Source organism: Battus philenor, unplaced genomic scaffold, assembly GCF_028537555.1.
Source record: "Battus philenor isolate CCGP_79_NKW_IND1 unplaced genomic scaffold, ilBatPhil1.0.hap1 SCAF_7, whole genome shotgun sequence".
Classification (NCBI taxonomy): domain Eukaryota; kingdom Metazoa; phylum Arthropoda; class Insecta; order Lepidoptera; family Papilionidae; genus Battus; species Battus philenor.
In genome coordinates, this window is record NW_027181737.1 from 1785311 (window position 1) to 1802153 (window position 16843).

The following is a 16843-nucleotide window of genomic DNA, read 5'->3' on the forward strand; positions in this document are numbered from 1 at the left end:
ATGCATTCGAGTTTATTTTTAACTTCAAAAGACAGTCTCCAAAAACTCAATTATTTCCATTTGCTTTAATAATTTTATTCATATAAGACAATCATAATTACTCCTTCAACCTTATCAGTAACAAACAAGCTCCTATTGTGTGACTCAATAACTTTCTTGTTCAATCTAATATGTACACAAGGGGCCATTGTATTAAGTATATTCGATAACGGTGTAGAAGCACACTGCGGGGCTTTACAAACATGAATTGTCGATAATAGATTGAGTATTCAGTGTTGCCACAAATAAAAAATACGAATTTATTTAGATTAAATAAAACAAAATATAAATTGATTAATAAATATTAAGCGTGTAATTAAAAACGATATAAATACGATAAAATATGAGTCGTCTGTTTGGAGGTCATGCATTAAATTGCGTTTTGTCATACCAGCGATGCCACTGTCATACTTCATCGACACTTGAAGCTTGAAGAGCTGTCTGAAGAGCGTTTGAATCCAGGTAAGGATGGGAACGTGGGCACGCTAAACAGGTTGCCCATATTTCCGAACTTGGGCATGCTAAAATGTTTGCCCATGTTTTTTAACATATAAAGCATCATCGCGAGCATGAGAATGGAGCCGGCGATGGGCAACCAGCCGCCGATGGATGGGCACACGCCCCCGCCTGCACTGCTTCCTCTACCGGCACCGCGCCAGCTGAACAGGCTGCCGAAGCCGCACGTGAAGAAACCACATTCGGGAGTAACGGCCGCCGCGCTACCCACTTCAGCTACCGAATGCCGCGAAGTCGACGACGGTGATTTCCTTAACAACGCTGCCTCGGCTCGTTTCCTCTGCTGCTCTTCGGCACTTTATAAATAAAATTAATGTTATTCGTAATATGTATACATGTAAACGTACAGAACTTACATCTAATATATAAAATTCTCGTGTCACGGTGTTCGAACTTGAACTCCTCTGAAACGGCTTGACCGATTTTTACCAAATTTTATATGCGTATTTAGTAGGTCTGAGAATCGGCTACTATCTATTTTCCATACCCCTAAGTGATAAGGGTTGTTCAACCTCAAAATTTTTTTTTATTTTTTTGACGAAATTTTTGTTTTAATTTTTTTGTGATACAACATGCAAAAAAAAATACATACAACCCTAAATTTTCACCCCTCTACGATCAACCCTTATTTTTAAATTGAAAATTAAAAATATTTTTTTTTGCAAAACAACGTTTGCGGGATCAGCTAGTTGTAATATATAATCTTGCAACAACCACTGACTAAACTTCGCTATGTATAGTTTTTTGCAACTACTCTATCTTACACCAGAAAAGACCGCCATTCGAAAAATTCAAGATGGCGACCGCGGTGCGGGTAACAACTATTTACCTATTACCTTTTTTTCGACATCGGTGTGATTTTCGGGTAACTAGGAGACGCTCTGTACGATTATAGCGTTGCTAGTTTAATAATAAAAGTATAAGTACTAGGTTTTTGTCTTGATTTTTTATTTTTTCGTTCCCACATCTTCGTTCCTCCAAGAGGACCATGGGGACATCATTATCATGTCAGCTTATGTCTATAGCCTATGTCCCACTAGTATAGGCCTCCTACAGAAAACGCCACCATGACGCCATAATCTCTCTTCATTCCATGGATTGGTATACAACCGCCGTACCCCGTGGTCAGGACTTGCAATGCACTGGCGTTCACATTTACCAGACTCTTTTCCGTACTTGATTAAGTAACCCAATTTTTTTCTAAAAAAAACCGTTCTACAAGACCTGAAGTTCACTCTTAATAGACCTAAATTCTTCAGCAGGTTATAGAGATTTCAGTGTTATACCTCTACACCTCTCGCTCCTACTTCTACTAGATCGTTGGACTTATCAACTTCAGTTATCTCATCGTCATGTACAGTTAATTTTCCGTTGATTATTAACAATTATTATTAATAATCAACGGAAAATTATATATATAATTATGTCTTGTAGCGTATATCTTGTAGAACTACCCACGTGCCTAATCACACGCCGGCAATTATTGTGGTCGTTTCAGCCTAAGACGCCTACTGCAAAGCCTAGGTCCCACACAATGATGTACCATAATGGCCACTCTTGGTAGGTTGTTTGACGGTTGCAGTTTGGTATTATGATACGCAGAGGGCGCAGCTGCTCATGCTCTGGAAACCTGTTTACCTGCAGTGTGAATTGTTCAAGATTGTGTACCCGGAATTGAAACCGTGACCTACAATTCCAAGTTTCAGTGCTTGTATTTATTACACTTATATGCAAGTATGATTCTCACAAACAGTTTACAAGCCGCTATATTACCACTACACTATAAATATTAAGTTAAAAAGACATTATATTATCTGTGCAATTAAGAATAGGAAACGTCTAAATTGTTGGATAGCTGATCGAATGTTTTCTCATTATATAATTCATTTTACGATATTCTTTGATGAAACCAACTCGTATAGAGCATACGCAATTTGTTATAATTGAATAAATAAAACTTAAACGTAAATAGGAACAAATAACTTCTAGAAAAGCCTCAAATACCAGGTTCTTATGTTTTTATTGAAAAGGACCAATATTTAGCCAAACACAGAGGCACTAATCGGTGTAACATAACTCCTGAAGATGCCCCGTGGAGGGGTGAAACACGTGTTGAGTGATTTAACGGTGGTAGTTGTGTAATTCGCATTGTTTGCCGCATGCGCATTTATTAACGGGCTGGCGGGCGGTGCACTTTGATGCACGACTACCACTGCATGTGTGGAAGTGGCTAAATATTGGTCCTTTTCTTACTTAGAATGGACTTCCGCAAGGTAACGCCTGATTCCATTAAATAAATTATAATCATTTATGTTGTCAGCGTTTGAATTTTGTAGCTAAAATGTAAACATGTTCAAAAAATGTACTCACCAGTCGCACATTATCAGACTATTTAGTATTTCCAGATTAACAAATTTTCTCACATTATCCATACATTGTCCTTTTAATGAGCGGCAAATGAAACTACATCGTACACAAATACATTTTTTTTATTTTATCAAAGTTTTTAACGCATTGACAGTTCGCTGACAGCAATTTGACAAATGGCGGACAGATGGATTGCTTCTTTTGTCCGCGACACGATCATTATAAACATTTCTGCTTTTGAGTTTCACGTAGACAATGAACTTGACACTGAAAATTAAAAAAATATGCTGAATTTATAGTTTATCTATACCAGGTAATATTACTTTATTTGTTTAGCCTTGGAAATCATTGATGCATTTAGTAAATACACAGATAAAAAATGATTTCCGTTTTCTACGTCTATTGTTTCTGAAGATGTTAATGCTGTTAGCCCTGAGGTTTTTACAGCTTCATCGGTACTGAGTTCACGGAACGGAAGTGTCTGTACTTTCTACGTAAATTGCGAAACAAGTAAATATTTTTAGCCTAGTTTTTAAATAAAACATAATTGAAAAATAAATTTAATCAGATGAATCGGCCATTTCCTCTGAAAACTCCCTATGATGATTATAAAAAAGCATATGTATATGAAAAATCAAATATTGTATTTTTTACAAAAATCATTAAACCTTTTGATAATTTTTGGGTTCAACTATAATAAAAAAAATTAAAACCTAAATCTTAGCAATCTTATACCATATAAAATACAGTCATTGGGATTTAAAATGTAGCCACGTCGATTTATCGCGTAATGAAATTTTTGCCATTTCTTTTCTAGCATTTCCGATGTCTAGGTACATTGATGTATGAGTTATAATTTATGTATAATAAATTCAATAATATTTTGTTTTAAAGCTAATAATTTTCAAAATAAAAAAAATATAGGTGGATGACAAAAATTCAACCTTGAAATGTAAATTATTCATGTTGAATGAGTATAATTTATAAAGGATCTTTTTTTTTGCTTTTGTAAAATTTAATTTTTACGCATTATTACTACTAAGACAAAGTTGCGAAAAGTGGACGGATGCGAGCAGCGCAAGACCGATCATCGTGGCGATCTTTGGTGGAGGTTTATGCCTTACCGTGATCATCTAACGCAGGGGTGAGCAACCTTTTTGGTCAGAGGGCCGCAGTTTCAAAAACAGTGGGCCATTAAAAAAATAAAGTATATATTCAAGGTTCAAACCATGTTCTAAACACAATTTATGTTCGTATCAACCGATTTACAACTAATTATCTTTAAAGCCTTGATTCTAGAATTTTTTTTAAATAGAAAAATAAATTAAAATTTACTTGCCTCGAGGGCCGCATGCGGCCCGCAGGCCGCGGATTGCTCATCTTTGATCTAACGGCTGACATGATGATGATGATTATCTAAAGGAAGTGGCGAAGTTTTAAAAAGCTTTTACCTCCTCTTTGGTACCCTTCTTGCAGATGCATTTCGGCTTTACCCCGACCTGCTGCGAAATAGTGGTCTGCGGGCACCTGGAGAACAGCTTGAAGCCGAGAGCCGTCACCAGCGCCCCCACAACCACTCCGGCCATAAACACAGGAGCGTCTCGGTCACTCATCTAACTACTGCAACAGCGTGAATTAAAGAAGAGAGAAAAAAATACTACATCTATACAACCTAACATTATTTTTAATAAAATGAATTTGACATTAATAATCATTTACAATACAATTTTTCCATTTCATTGTACATAAGTTACGAGATGATATATCTGGAGATAAATCCCCAACTAGTTACTAAACAAATAAAGTTTTAAAAAGTTTTCATGGCTGATAGTCATAATCTAAAGAATGGGTTGAATGACGTTTTGAACTGTATGAATATAATTAATTTAACCAAATATCTGAGTTAATCTAAAATGTTGACATGTACCTTAAAAAAAGAAATTTGATTAGTGTGTAAAATAAAAAAAAATCACTAAGAAACACAATAATCGAATTGGTGTTGCTAGGCATGTACGAAGTTGTAAAAAAACGTTTCATAAGTCTTTTTAACGATTCCTTTAAGAAGTAGCTTTTATCATATTGATACCAGACTAACAAATATTTTTCTTTAAAGTTGAAAATTCTCGCCTAATTGTCATAAGTGAAGATGAAAAATCCAAATTTTTTTCCACTTAGTGTTAATATACTATGTATTTAAATTTTTATTTTAAAAAGCAGGCCACTAAAAATTTAAAAGAGAAGTAATGATGTTTATTACAATTAAAAGTACTCCCTTGATGATCTAATCTTATTGTGTTTATAATTTTCAAATTTTTTCCAATGCACAAGAAAATACGATGCACTATGGTTGTAAGAAACTCAAATTACAGTAGATAAATTTCACAGTCGTACCTATAAGAAACCTCGAGACTGATCGCAGCCACAAATTATGCTTAAACACCCTGATAATTAAACTGATCTATATTTCTGGAATAAAAACAGATACATAAAAATATACATCTTCCCATAAAAAATTTACAAAAAAACGCAACAAATCTCTGACAGATGTTTGACAGCTTATAGAGTTGGTAGTAACTTGACGTTTACTAATATTCGTACTAAATGAGGTTTAAAACTTCTTTGTGTAAATCTAAAAAGATATATTGTCATGTATAAGCATTATGGTTTTGAAGATTGGTAATAAATGCGAATGAAATTACTAAATAACTCGATTCTAAATTTTTATATTAATTTTTAATTTCATGAGGTCTATTTTTACACAGATTACCGATTAAATAAATTTTTATTTTTATTTTTTGTCAAAACTGTTATAAAGAGATAATTAGGCAACACTTGGCAACCCAAATCCTATTCTTTTGTATATAGTTATGGGATTTACCTATCAAAGACATTGAATGATTTTAAATGTCATTTCTTAATCTTTGACGTACTTCACATTTCTCGTCGAGGGTCAGTATCACTTTCCCGCCGAGATAGTATTGACGCCACTTAAAAAGAATAAACTTATACAAAAGATAACAATTTTAAAGTAATAAAGTGGTGTTGGTTACATAAGACAAACTATTATTGTTTTTAGAATATATTGGAGACATACGAAGTGAGTTGATTGCATTTATTGTGCATTTGGTATCGTTTTAAACGCAAGGTATGAAAGTAACGACACTTTGTTCCTTATAATCGCATGTTATCACATAAATATTGATAATAAACAAATTTTAATTAATCTCAGATCGTAGTTTATTTGTTATTTTATCGTTTAGCGGTCACTTTTAATACATAGTGCATCTCAAAACTTAATCACATCTATTCGCACAATCACTAAACATAGTTTCTTTATGATTGAATATGTTTAGAGAATTATGTAAAAATATTTAGTCTTTTACTATATCTATTTAACGTTGGCGATATGTTTAATAATTATAATGTTTACAAAAAGGTTTTATTTTTGCAGTAATAATGGCTGGTAAAAAGAAAAATTTGGATGTATATTTGATGCATGTGTATAACCAATTCATAGCTATAAAGGAAAATGACTTTCGACGATCTCAAGAGGTGTTTAAGAGTGTATTCGAGCAAGTTAAAGTGAAGATTGGTGAACAATGCAATTTCTTTAACAAATATGCTCGACAGGTATTTATCAATTTATAGTTCTAAAAAACAGATGATACATGTGTCATATAACACTCTCGATGCATAAAATATTGTGTTCTGTAAAGATTTGCTTCATATTCTCTTAGTTTTCACAAGCTAATACACAAGCCAATTTTTAGTTTAATTTTTTTTATCTATGTCTTAAATAATCAAATATGATAGTGTAGCCATCATGATATAGTTGTCCAATGTTTGGACTATAAAATAATTTTTATAATAGTTTAATTTGTTGGAACCAACAAGAATTAAATTTTAATCATGTGATGACACATTTGTATAAATAAATATAATGGTTAAAGAGCAAAAGTAAGACCTACAATTAATATTTATTAATGACTAAAGGTAAATTAAGGACAGTTGTATTTTTGTATACATTTTTAAAAGCTAGAAGGTCCTTAGCTGAAGCCTGGTGGAGACTATCCTGTTGATTGTTGAACTGGATTTTAAGTCTGTAACATGTGGTTGCAGGTGATGTACGGAGGGAGTGTGTACGACGGCACAAAGGTGAGCCAAATGGACGAGTTTGACATGGACATTGTCATCAACCTGCCCATCAACTACGACAACGCCGAAAGTGGCATTATCATGGAATATGACAGCCCAGGATTCGTCAAAATGAAGATATGCAGTGCTTTCGATAACCTGGACAAGCAGAAAGAGTGGGAAACCTGTCACAAGGTAACAAGGGACTGGCGGGATGATAAAAAATATTTCCTCCAGAGCAAATTCCGCCATTGGTTGCACAGCAATATACAGAAAGCTCTTAATGAAATGGGTGGAAAGGTGACAGTGAACGGAGACACATTCATTATGAAGTACAAGGAGTCGGGGCCAGCGTACACACTACAGCTGCGTAATATGTCGGGCGAAGATCATTTCCAGTTGGATGTGGACCTGGTGCCAGTCATCAGATTTATGCTGCCGAGGTGGCCCCAAGGATACAGGTAGGAACAGGAACCTTTTTGTATATCTTTCACAAAAAAAATTATGAATTGGTTGAAACAAATTTCTGTCATAATATGCTGTGGATACTTAAATTTAATTTTCTTACTAAAAATAAAAATTTTAATTATATGTACTAGAAATTCGAAATGTTCTTTGGGTGCCTTTTGGTATTTGGCTATTGCTAAATGTATAAAAATGATGATAACATCTAGGATTCAAAAAAACTTAATTATGCACAAGCTTTTGTAACTGAACAGTGCTTGATTGAGGGGAAACAAAGTAAACAAGTATTTATTTTTTGATAAAAAATATTAAGCCGTAGTAAACTTACTCCAAGATCTTTTTTTACGTGATTATGAAATAATGTGGTTAATAAAAACTATAAATACATTTTTTTTGCTAACACTTAATTTTTTTTTTAATTCTACATAGAGCTTAAAAAACCCTTTTAAACAAAAAGAAACCATCACAGGCACTTGAAGATATTTTGTACTAATGGACTAAATTCAGTTACTTTTGTAATAAAAATTACTATTTTTTTAACATTTATGTAACATTCATTTCAATATTAAACCTTTTCACTCTTTTTTTTTTGTAAAAAAAAAGTTTTCCATTTTATACGATTTTTTTAACCCTTAATAGCCTAGAGTTTCAATTTTGATATATATTATAAACCAATTTATCTTTTAAACGGAATGTTCACATTACTATTAGTTTTTTTTATAGGTTGGCTGTACGAATTTTACTGTTGTATAATATTCTTTCCAATGAAATAAAAAAAATCTATTTTTCCCTTCATCTAGACCCTCAAACAAACACAGTAATATTTAAAAAAAAATCACTTTCGTAAATTAGGCTATTAAGGGTTAAAGGTTTTTACATAGGTCAATATTTTACATACCAGGAGTGGACAAGCTTTTTATGATATTCCAAGGATTTTTTTCAAATTTTTAAATATTTCAGAAGCTACAATTAAGAGCCCAACTTGATAGAATATAATTCCTATTTAAAAGACCTGCCTTTAAGTTAACTGTAGTACAAAATTGTAGTTGACGAGTGATCACAATTGAGTTATTATTGCTTGGTTCTCTTAAAGCCTAATTAAACTCTGTAGCAAATTAAGAAAACAATCTAAATTTTAGAATGAAAATGTAATGATTAAAAATAAATACAAATTATTTTAAACTTTATCTCTTTTCATTCAGAACCGTAAATGACACCAAGGCGAAGGAGTGGTTGGTGGTGCCGAAGCCTAAAAAGGAACTGAAGGACGAGACAATCAAGAGCCGGTGTTGGCGACTGTCCTTCCAAGAATTCGAACGAGAGATGCTCAAGGAATGCATGCACTTGAAGGTTGTCATTAGATTGGTAAGCTCTCTTCATATAACTACATAACTTATATATATATATATATATATATATATATATATATATACACCACAGCGATTACTGTCCGTGTCTTTGTTTTTACTAAGTTATTGTATTCCCTTAAACTAAATGAATCTAATTTTTTTGGGTTCATAATTTCTTTTTTTGTTTTTTTTTTTAAATATGTTGTGGTGTCATGTTATTATATAAATGGCGATATGATGTATGTATATTTATATATATGTGTATATAAATATATATATATATATATATGTATATATATATTTATACATATAAATGTTAATTTATTTAGATTATAAATAGTTAAGACATTTATCATGATCCCTTGTCTCCATTTAAACGACACTTTTTTAGGTACATAACATACTTTATATTATTAAGTAAATAAGTAATAGTTAAATAAAAAATAATAACCTAACCTAACCTAACTTATTAAATTAGTTAAAGGTGCGTTGGTAAATATTAGGACCTTGAATAAGTTCTCGCTGTTTTTTTTTTTTTTTCAAATAAAATGTATTTAAAATACAATGCTTACAATGACATTACTCAAAGTATTGTCCATCATTAGAGACCACTTTCTCCCATCTCTCTGGTAACATTTGAATCCCCCGTCGGAAAAATGACTCATCTTGCGAGGCAATCCATGAATCAAGCCATTTTTCGGCTTCTTCAAAAAAAATGGAAGCGCTGCTCGCTTAAACCGTGCGCGTGCGCCATCGACCGAAACAAGTGGTAATCGGAGCGGTCTATGTCCGGTGAATACGGCGGGTGGGGTAGAATTTCCCATTGAAGTGTTTCCAGGTAAGTTTTGACTGGTTTTGCCACATGTGGCCGAGCATTATCATGTAATAAAATCACTTTGTCGTGTCTCTGCTCGTATAGTGGCCGCTTTTCTTTCAGAGCGCGACCCAAACGCATCAACTGAAGTCGATAGCGAGCTCCCGTGATAGTTTGATTAGGTTTAAGCAGCTCATAATAAATTACGCCCCGCTGATCCCACCAAATGCAGAGAAGAAGCTTAGAACCATGGATATTTGGTTTAGGCGACGATGTTGATGCGTGACCCGGCATACCCCACGATTTTTTTCGCTTTGGATTGTCGTAGTGAATCCACTTTTCATCCCCAGTGACGATACGGTGCAGAAAACCTTTTCTCTTTTGTCGTTGAAGCAACAATTCACACATGAGAAAACGTCGCTCTACGTCTCTCGGCTTCAACTCATACGGCACCCAAGGTCCTTGCTTTTGGATCATTCCTAACGCTTTTAAACGTTTTGGAACTGTTGACGCATCTACTCGTAACGTTTTCCCAAGCTCTACTAACGTCTGACATGGATCTTCTTCAAGCAAATTCTTTGTCTTCAAATTTTGTCGCTGCCCCAGAACGCTCTTTGTCTTCAAGGTCAAAATCATTACTTTTGAAGCGCCTAAACCAGTCTGCACGTTGTATTCGACAAAGCATTGTCACCATATGTCTCAACGAGAATTCTGTGTGCTTCTGCTGCAGATTTTTTCTAAATAAAGCAGTGCAATAAAATTCCTCGCAAAAACACTTTATTTGGCACAAAAGTACATTTTCACAAAAGGCAAATAAATATGTAGTTGACACTGTGGTAAACTCTATTCTACTATAATTTGAGGTTACATATAGCACTACTTTGGTGATTTGTTACCGTACGAAATTCCAGGCACAGAGTGCCGCAACGCCATCTTTCAAAAAACAGCGAGAACTTATTCAAGGTCCTAAGAGATTAATTGTTAATTTTATTTTTATTGGCAATTATCTTTTGTTAACCTAGTGCACGGTGTTGCTATGTGCCATTGGTGATGTCATTTTTAAATATATACGTATGTGATGACGTTGTTGGCAATCCTTTTATATATTAAAATGGCGGATGAACCAATATACGCAAATAAACATTGTATTGAAATTGACATACAACTTAATATATTTTCATCATGATATTATTTTAACAAGTTAACAGTACGCTGTTACAATGTGTTATGGAATACAGATTATATATATATATATTATTTTATAGTTTTATCTCTACTTCTAGAGATTTCAATGTACAGATATGACTCAACCGCTGACAATGTATGAGTACACTCTATCAAGGCTGTGAAATAATAAATAAAGTTATAATATTATAGTGAGATTAAAGATATTAAATTTAATTATATCCAAATATTTGAATGTAATATTTTTATTATCCCTTTATACAGGGTAATTGGAAATAGGTGTAAAAGTTTTAATGATTTTAGCTGACAAACATGCCATTCACCCCCTGTACATCATTTGCATTTATAACCAATCATTCTGTGGATATGTATATATATTATTTTTACATGTATATTTTTTATCGCTTAGTTAATATTTTAAGACATTTTTAACTTTACAATAATTAATTTTACACAAGTTAGTTTATAACAAAACCAAAAGACGTCACCAAGTGTGATTGGATCAATTAAGCGTATCATGCGTTGTGTTGTAAATATTAACATGAATTACGTATGCGAAGTTATCTATATTCGACCCTACAATTCATTTTTTAAGTATCCTTTACTTTTCTATGAGAACGGGGTCTGAACGGAAAGTAGAGCGGGGGTCGTATACGCCCCGCATGCAATGTGTTTTGTCGGTCCATCTGTCCACCTTATAGGCAGATGTAAATTGAAATAATAATTTCTGTGGTCATGTCGCCAATTTTAAAATAAATGACTTTTTTTTTATTAAATGATCACTTTACGCCGTTCACGGATCAGAGAGAATTTGGAACCCACATAGATTTATTTTTACTTGAAGAGATCAACTTGATTAGATTTTTTTTTTAAATAGGCTTTTTGGTCATTAATCTCAAGTTGTACACAAGTGATCAGTATAGAAATCAAATTAATGTTTATATTAGTTCAAAACATAAGCCTCATGCAAACAAACACACATAGTAACTTCCTTTTAAAAATTACAGATATATTAATTATACAGGATGATTGGTAAAAAGATTTAAAGGTATGAATGTATAGTGCACACTCCGAAAATGAAGAAAAAAAATAAGAAAATCGATGAATGAATAATATAATACAATAAGAAAGAGCTTAAATACTTTTAAATTTCATATTAAGAGTTATTATATTTTATTATAGTTTACTATCTGTGCTTGTAGTCTTAATACTGCCAGATGTTATTGTCCTGTCGTATTCTGAAGCAAAAAAAAAATTAAAATATTAATAGTATGGTCAATTTATACAGTTTGTTTGGAAATAAGTGTATATGTGTTAGTTTTTTGAACTATACAAACACCCCTATAAAGCGTTTACACCTATAAACTGTAATCACCATGTATATCTTTAAGTAAGTGCAAAACATTTTACTTTAAAAAGTCGCAGCGGTGATTATTACTCTAATTTGCAGATCAAAAAACTGAAGAATTCATTAAAAATGAAGGCAATCGCAAGTTACTACATTAAGACGCTGTTCCTGTGGAAAGTAGAAAAAAACAAATTGGCCAATATCAAGAACAAGGAGTACTGGAGAAACAATGTGAGCGAACTGCTACGGATCATGCTCCAGGAGTTTCACGATGCGATCAAGGAAAAAAACATCCCCTACTTCTGGAATAAGAAGAATAATCTCATAGAGAACTTGAATCCGACGCATCAGAAGGAATACTTGTTGAAGTTGAAGGACGTTCTCATCGGCTTGAACGAGAATGATGTCGAGAAAACAATTTTCGCTTTCTTAACGCCAGAGGAAATGGAACAATTCAAATCTTCCATGTTCTATAAGGAACATCTAAACCAATCGTGCAGTGTGATAGCATCACCGAAAACTGTAAACGTTTCCACCACCTCGAGCTCCATTCAGGAGTCTTTAGTTACGCCCCAGGTTTACCAAGCGGAGGTCCAAACCATGTTGAAAATGATAATGGAGAAGTTGGATATGTTGACACAAAAAGTAATGGATCAAGAGGATAGATTGCGAAGATTGGAGATGAATTTAAAACTATCTGAAAGTAAAAGTGAATGACCGTTGGATGTAAGTGACCACTAATCAGACGGAAGACCTTAGTTGAGGTCATCTAAAAACGCTGGAGATCTATATCCAGCTGTGGGCGTCAGACTTCTGGAATTATTAAGATGATACATTTTAACAGAAGTGCCCCATCACAGACTGTGCAAACATTATCCTCTTTAAAGTCAGCTCCGAAGATGGACTTCAATATTCTTATTGACTACTAAGATAGGTTCAATAGCCCAAAGTACATACATATTGATATATATATATATATATATCCGTATATATATATATATATATATATATATATATATATATATAAATCCTTGATATAACCATTAAAGTGACCAGTGTCGATGAAGTGGTCAAAACAATTTTAGCAAAAATAGAAAACTGGTATGCAATGAAGGTTTGAAAATATAGATTAGTAGGTTCCCAATGGGGTGAGATCCAAAGCCAAATAGGTGGGGGGGGGGTGTTAAAATTGTTATCTTAAAAAGACTTTTATAGGCTGTCTAAAATTATTATCTTATTTTTCTTATAAAAGGTGGTGCTAGGCTATATATATATATATATATATATAATTTCTGCTAGTTTATGCATAAAAATAATTATAAATAAAATATGAACTAGTCTTAAAAATGAAGATATTTAATATTACTAATACAGGGTGTTATGTTGAAAAATAATTTTGTAGTCTTTCACTGTTCGACAGTAATCTTGCTGTACAGCGTCGTCTTTTGCAATTAAATTGAATATGAAATACTAGTTTCCTAGAACATTCTTATATTCGTATAACATTGTAACAATGTTTTGAAAGATTTTGTAGGATTCGTCCTGGGGCCAGGTCTTGAGTTATATACAAACCAAAGCCCAAAGTAGAAGTATGTATATTCATTTGAACTTCGCCCGTATTTATATCAACGTAAGTGAGTAATTTTATTTCTGTGGAATTCCCCTTTTCGACACGACGATCACATAATGTCGCTCCTACAATTCTAGCGCTCCGGCGATTTGAGCGACATCTCTTTTTTTGCACCGTCAACAATTTCTATTTAACACATCTGCCGAATAAAGAAAATTTTGTTTACCCTACAATAATCATATTCAAGACGTTGATTATAAATAAACTTGACATTTGTTAGTTAGGTTTAAAAACGAGTCGGGTATATAGACTACGAGGCATCTACAGTACCCGGCGATAAATATTGCACATCGACCTTTGGAAAGAGACAATCTCATCAATTTTGTCAGTCGTGCGACAGAGATAGCGCTGCGAGAAAACGTCATATAGGTAGTGAGGGACAGAGATAACACTACGAAGCCGAAATTAGGTAGACTATTAGACGAGTAAAATTTAGTAACAATTATAAGATTTTAATATACCGTTACGCTAAGTTATATATACCGAATCCCATTAGTTTAGAACGGCGTCGACAGATGGCGGTAGTTGCTTGTAAACGTATGAAAGAAACACCGTGAGGTAGAACAGACTACGCTATATTCAATTGATGTTGGACGTTGCCGTTCTAGCTTTTACAGTAGAGTTCCCCAAACTTTTTTGTGTCGTAGACCCCTTGCCATGTTTTTCCGTATTGGGTCGACCCCCTACTTACCTGATATTAATTTCCTGTAAATTTAATAAAAAATAATGTACTTACTTTTCTACAGCACTCAAACAAAATAACACTGACTCACTATAATTTGTGTGATATACTATCTGTTTATATTTTTTAAAATATTTGCTTAGCACTTTCCTTTTCAAGATTCAGGAAACGAATGAACGTATTTGTCCCACATTCGTATTTATAGAGTGACGAATTGAACAAGTCAGTGCAAGGTAGCGAAGCTCTGAGATTGCAACTTTCAGGTTTTTACAAGTTCAAAATGTATTGCGACCACAAAGCGAATACCAACATTCTACAACTTACACAATTTTATAAATATATATAATATTTTTTTTTACTTCATAGGTACTTTTATAAATAATGTAAATGTGTTGATATTATAAGATAGTATGATGTAAGTGAACAGGTACTATCAGTGTATGTGTTGAGATCCACTATTGTGGACCCCCATTTTCATTTCATGGACCCCCAAATTTTTTTTCGCTGACGTAGACCCCTTGCAGGTTGTCATAGACCCCTGGGGATCTATATAGACAACTTTGGGTATCACTGATTTAGATGGACATTTTTTTTTCCAAAATATTATATGAAAATTTAACCTTTTTGGATTCTTGATATTTTTTTATTCATTTGAGACTTGCGAAAAATTTGTTGTTTGACCATCTGCACGCCTGATGCACCTGCTTTATAATATGAAGATAGATACCTTTAATGTTAAAATATTTCAAATTCAGAAGTGTGGAATAAATACTTAATATTTGTACATATTGTTTGATAGACGAATTAATTGTAGAAAGTCGTACAAATGGTTTATTTTTCATAAATACCAAAAGATTGATATTTATTTGTCATGTTAAACTTTTGTACAATAATTTTTTTTATAAAACAAATAGTCTATTTAACTAATAATAATAATTAATTATTATATTTTTATTTTTAGATGAAAAAACTGCGCAATTCTTTACTCATGAAGGCAATCCCAAGCTACTACATTAAGACATTGTTTCTTTGGAAAGTCGCAAATAATATAGCTTATAATATCGATAACAAGGAATATTGGCGAAGAAGTGTCGCTGAACTTCTTCGAATTATGCTCCAAGAGTTATACGATGCGATCAAAAATAAAAACATACCCTACTTCTGGAATGAAAAGAATAATCTTATAGAGAACTTGAAACCGACTAAACAGAAGTTGTATATGGAGAAGTTGAAAGAAGTGATCGACAGCATCGACGCGAATGATGTGGAAAAACTAATCTTAGCGTTCCTTACTCCGTACGAAATAAAACTATTCAAAGAATCGGAATTTTATCAGAAGCTGTCTGATGTGACATTTAGTGTGGTTGCATCATATATGAGCGATGGTGTAAATACGTTTTTTAAACCCAAAAGCAAATTGTAACAGGGCGTCTAGTGATAATATTCAATAATATTTAATGGAATCAGGCGTTACCACGCGGAAGTCCATTCTAAGTAATAAAAGGACCAATATTTAGCCACTTCCGCACATGCAGTGGTAGTCGTGCTATGAAATGCACCGCCCGCCAGCCCGCTGATAAACGCGTATGCGGCAAACAATGCGAATCACACAACCGCCACCGCCAAATTACTCAACCCTCGTTTCACCCCTCCACGGGGCATCTTCAGGAGTTATGTTACACCGATTAGTGCCAAACACAGAGTGAGCTCAGTCCGTCGCCGTTTGTTATTTATATGCCACCTCCTCCCCCACTACTACTTAATGTCACGTGACCGATCACGTGGGCTATTTTTAATTATACCCTTTATTACGCGTGAGTTATATTTGTGATTTCACGTAACAGACGAGTACCCCGACCGAGTCCCCCGGCAAACTTGCAATAATGGAAAGGAGGAAACATTGACTTGTTCGTTGAATATAGATCAGATACCCGCGTGTCTTATTATTTCTAACCGTTCCAACACGTCCATCCGCAATCCTTTGCTACAGGTATGCAGCACGTCATAGGAATGACCGTGCGGTAAACTATGTCCCGTCTCCAATAAATGTTTAGAGAAATGAGATCTTTCGGGGCGATCATTCCTATACGCGGAAATATGCTCCTTATAACGAATGTTAAAATTTCTACCAGTTTGACCCACGTATACCCCATCACACCCACCACACTTCAACCTATAGATACCCGACTTCCTGTCAATATTCAATAATTAAAAGGCAACTATAGTGTGCGAGTTGTTACCAGTCACAGCCATGGATATGCGTGCGGAGAAAGCCTTGGTTAACAGCCTTCCTTAGTTTGGAGACACTTGTACC

The 16843-nt window shown here is 33.7% G+C and overlaps 2 protein-coding genes across 2 annotated transcripts; one reads left to right on the top strand and one right to left on the bottom strand.

Annotated features, from left to right (window-relative positions):
• Positions 1–451: 451 nt before the first annotated feature.
• LOC137931132 (uncharacterized) lies at positions 452–2990 on the bottom strand. Its single transcript, XM_068774532.1, has 2 exons — positions 2926–2990; positions 452–851 (listed from the first exon to the last, which is right to left on the bottom strand). Exons 1-2 carry the CDS (start codon positions 2985–2987, stop codon positions 452–454), a joined length of 462 nt encoding a protein of 153 aa, XP_068630633.1. The 5' UTR covers positions 2988–2990.
• Positions 2991–5876: 2886 nt separating this feature from the next.
• Positions 5877–13157, top strand: LOC137931134 (cyclic GMP-AMP synthase-like receptor). Its single transcript, XM_068774534.1, has 5 exons — positions 5877–6067; positions 6374–6552; positions 7042–7517; positions 8724–8886; positions 12320–13157. The coding sequence occupies exons 2-5, from the start codon at positions 6379–6381 to the stop codon at positions 12932–12934; spliced, it is 1428 nt and encodes a 475-aa protein (XP_068630635.1). The 5' UTR covers positions 5877–6067; positions 6374–6378; the 3' UTR covers positions 12935–13157.
• The last annotated feature ends 3686 nt before the right edge of the window (positions 13158–16843 follow it).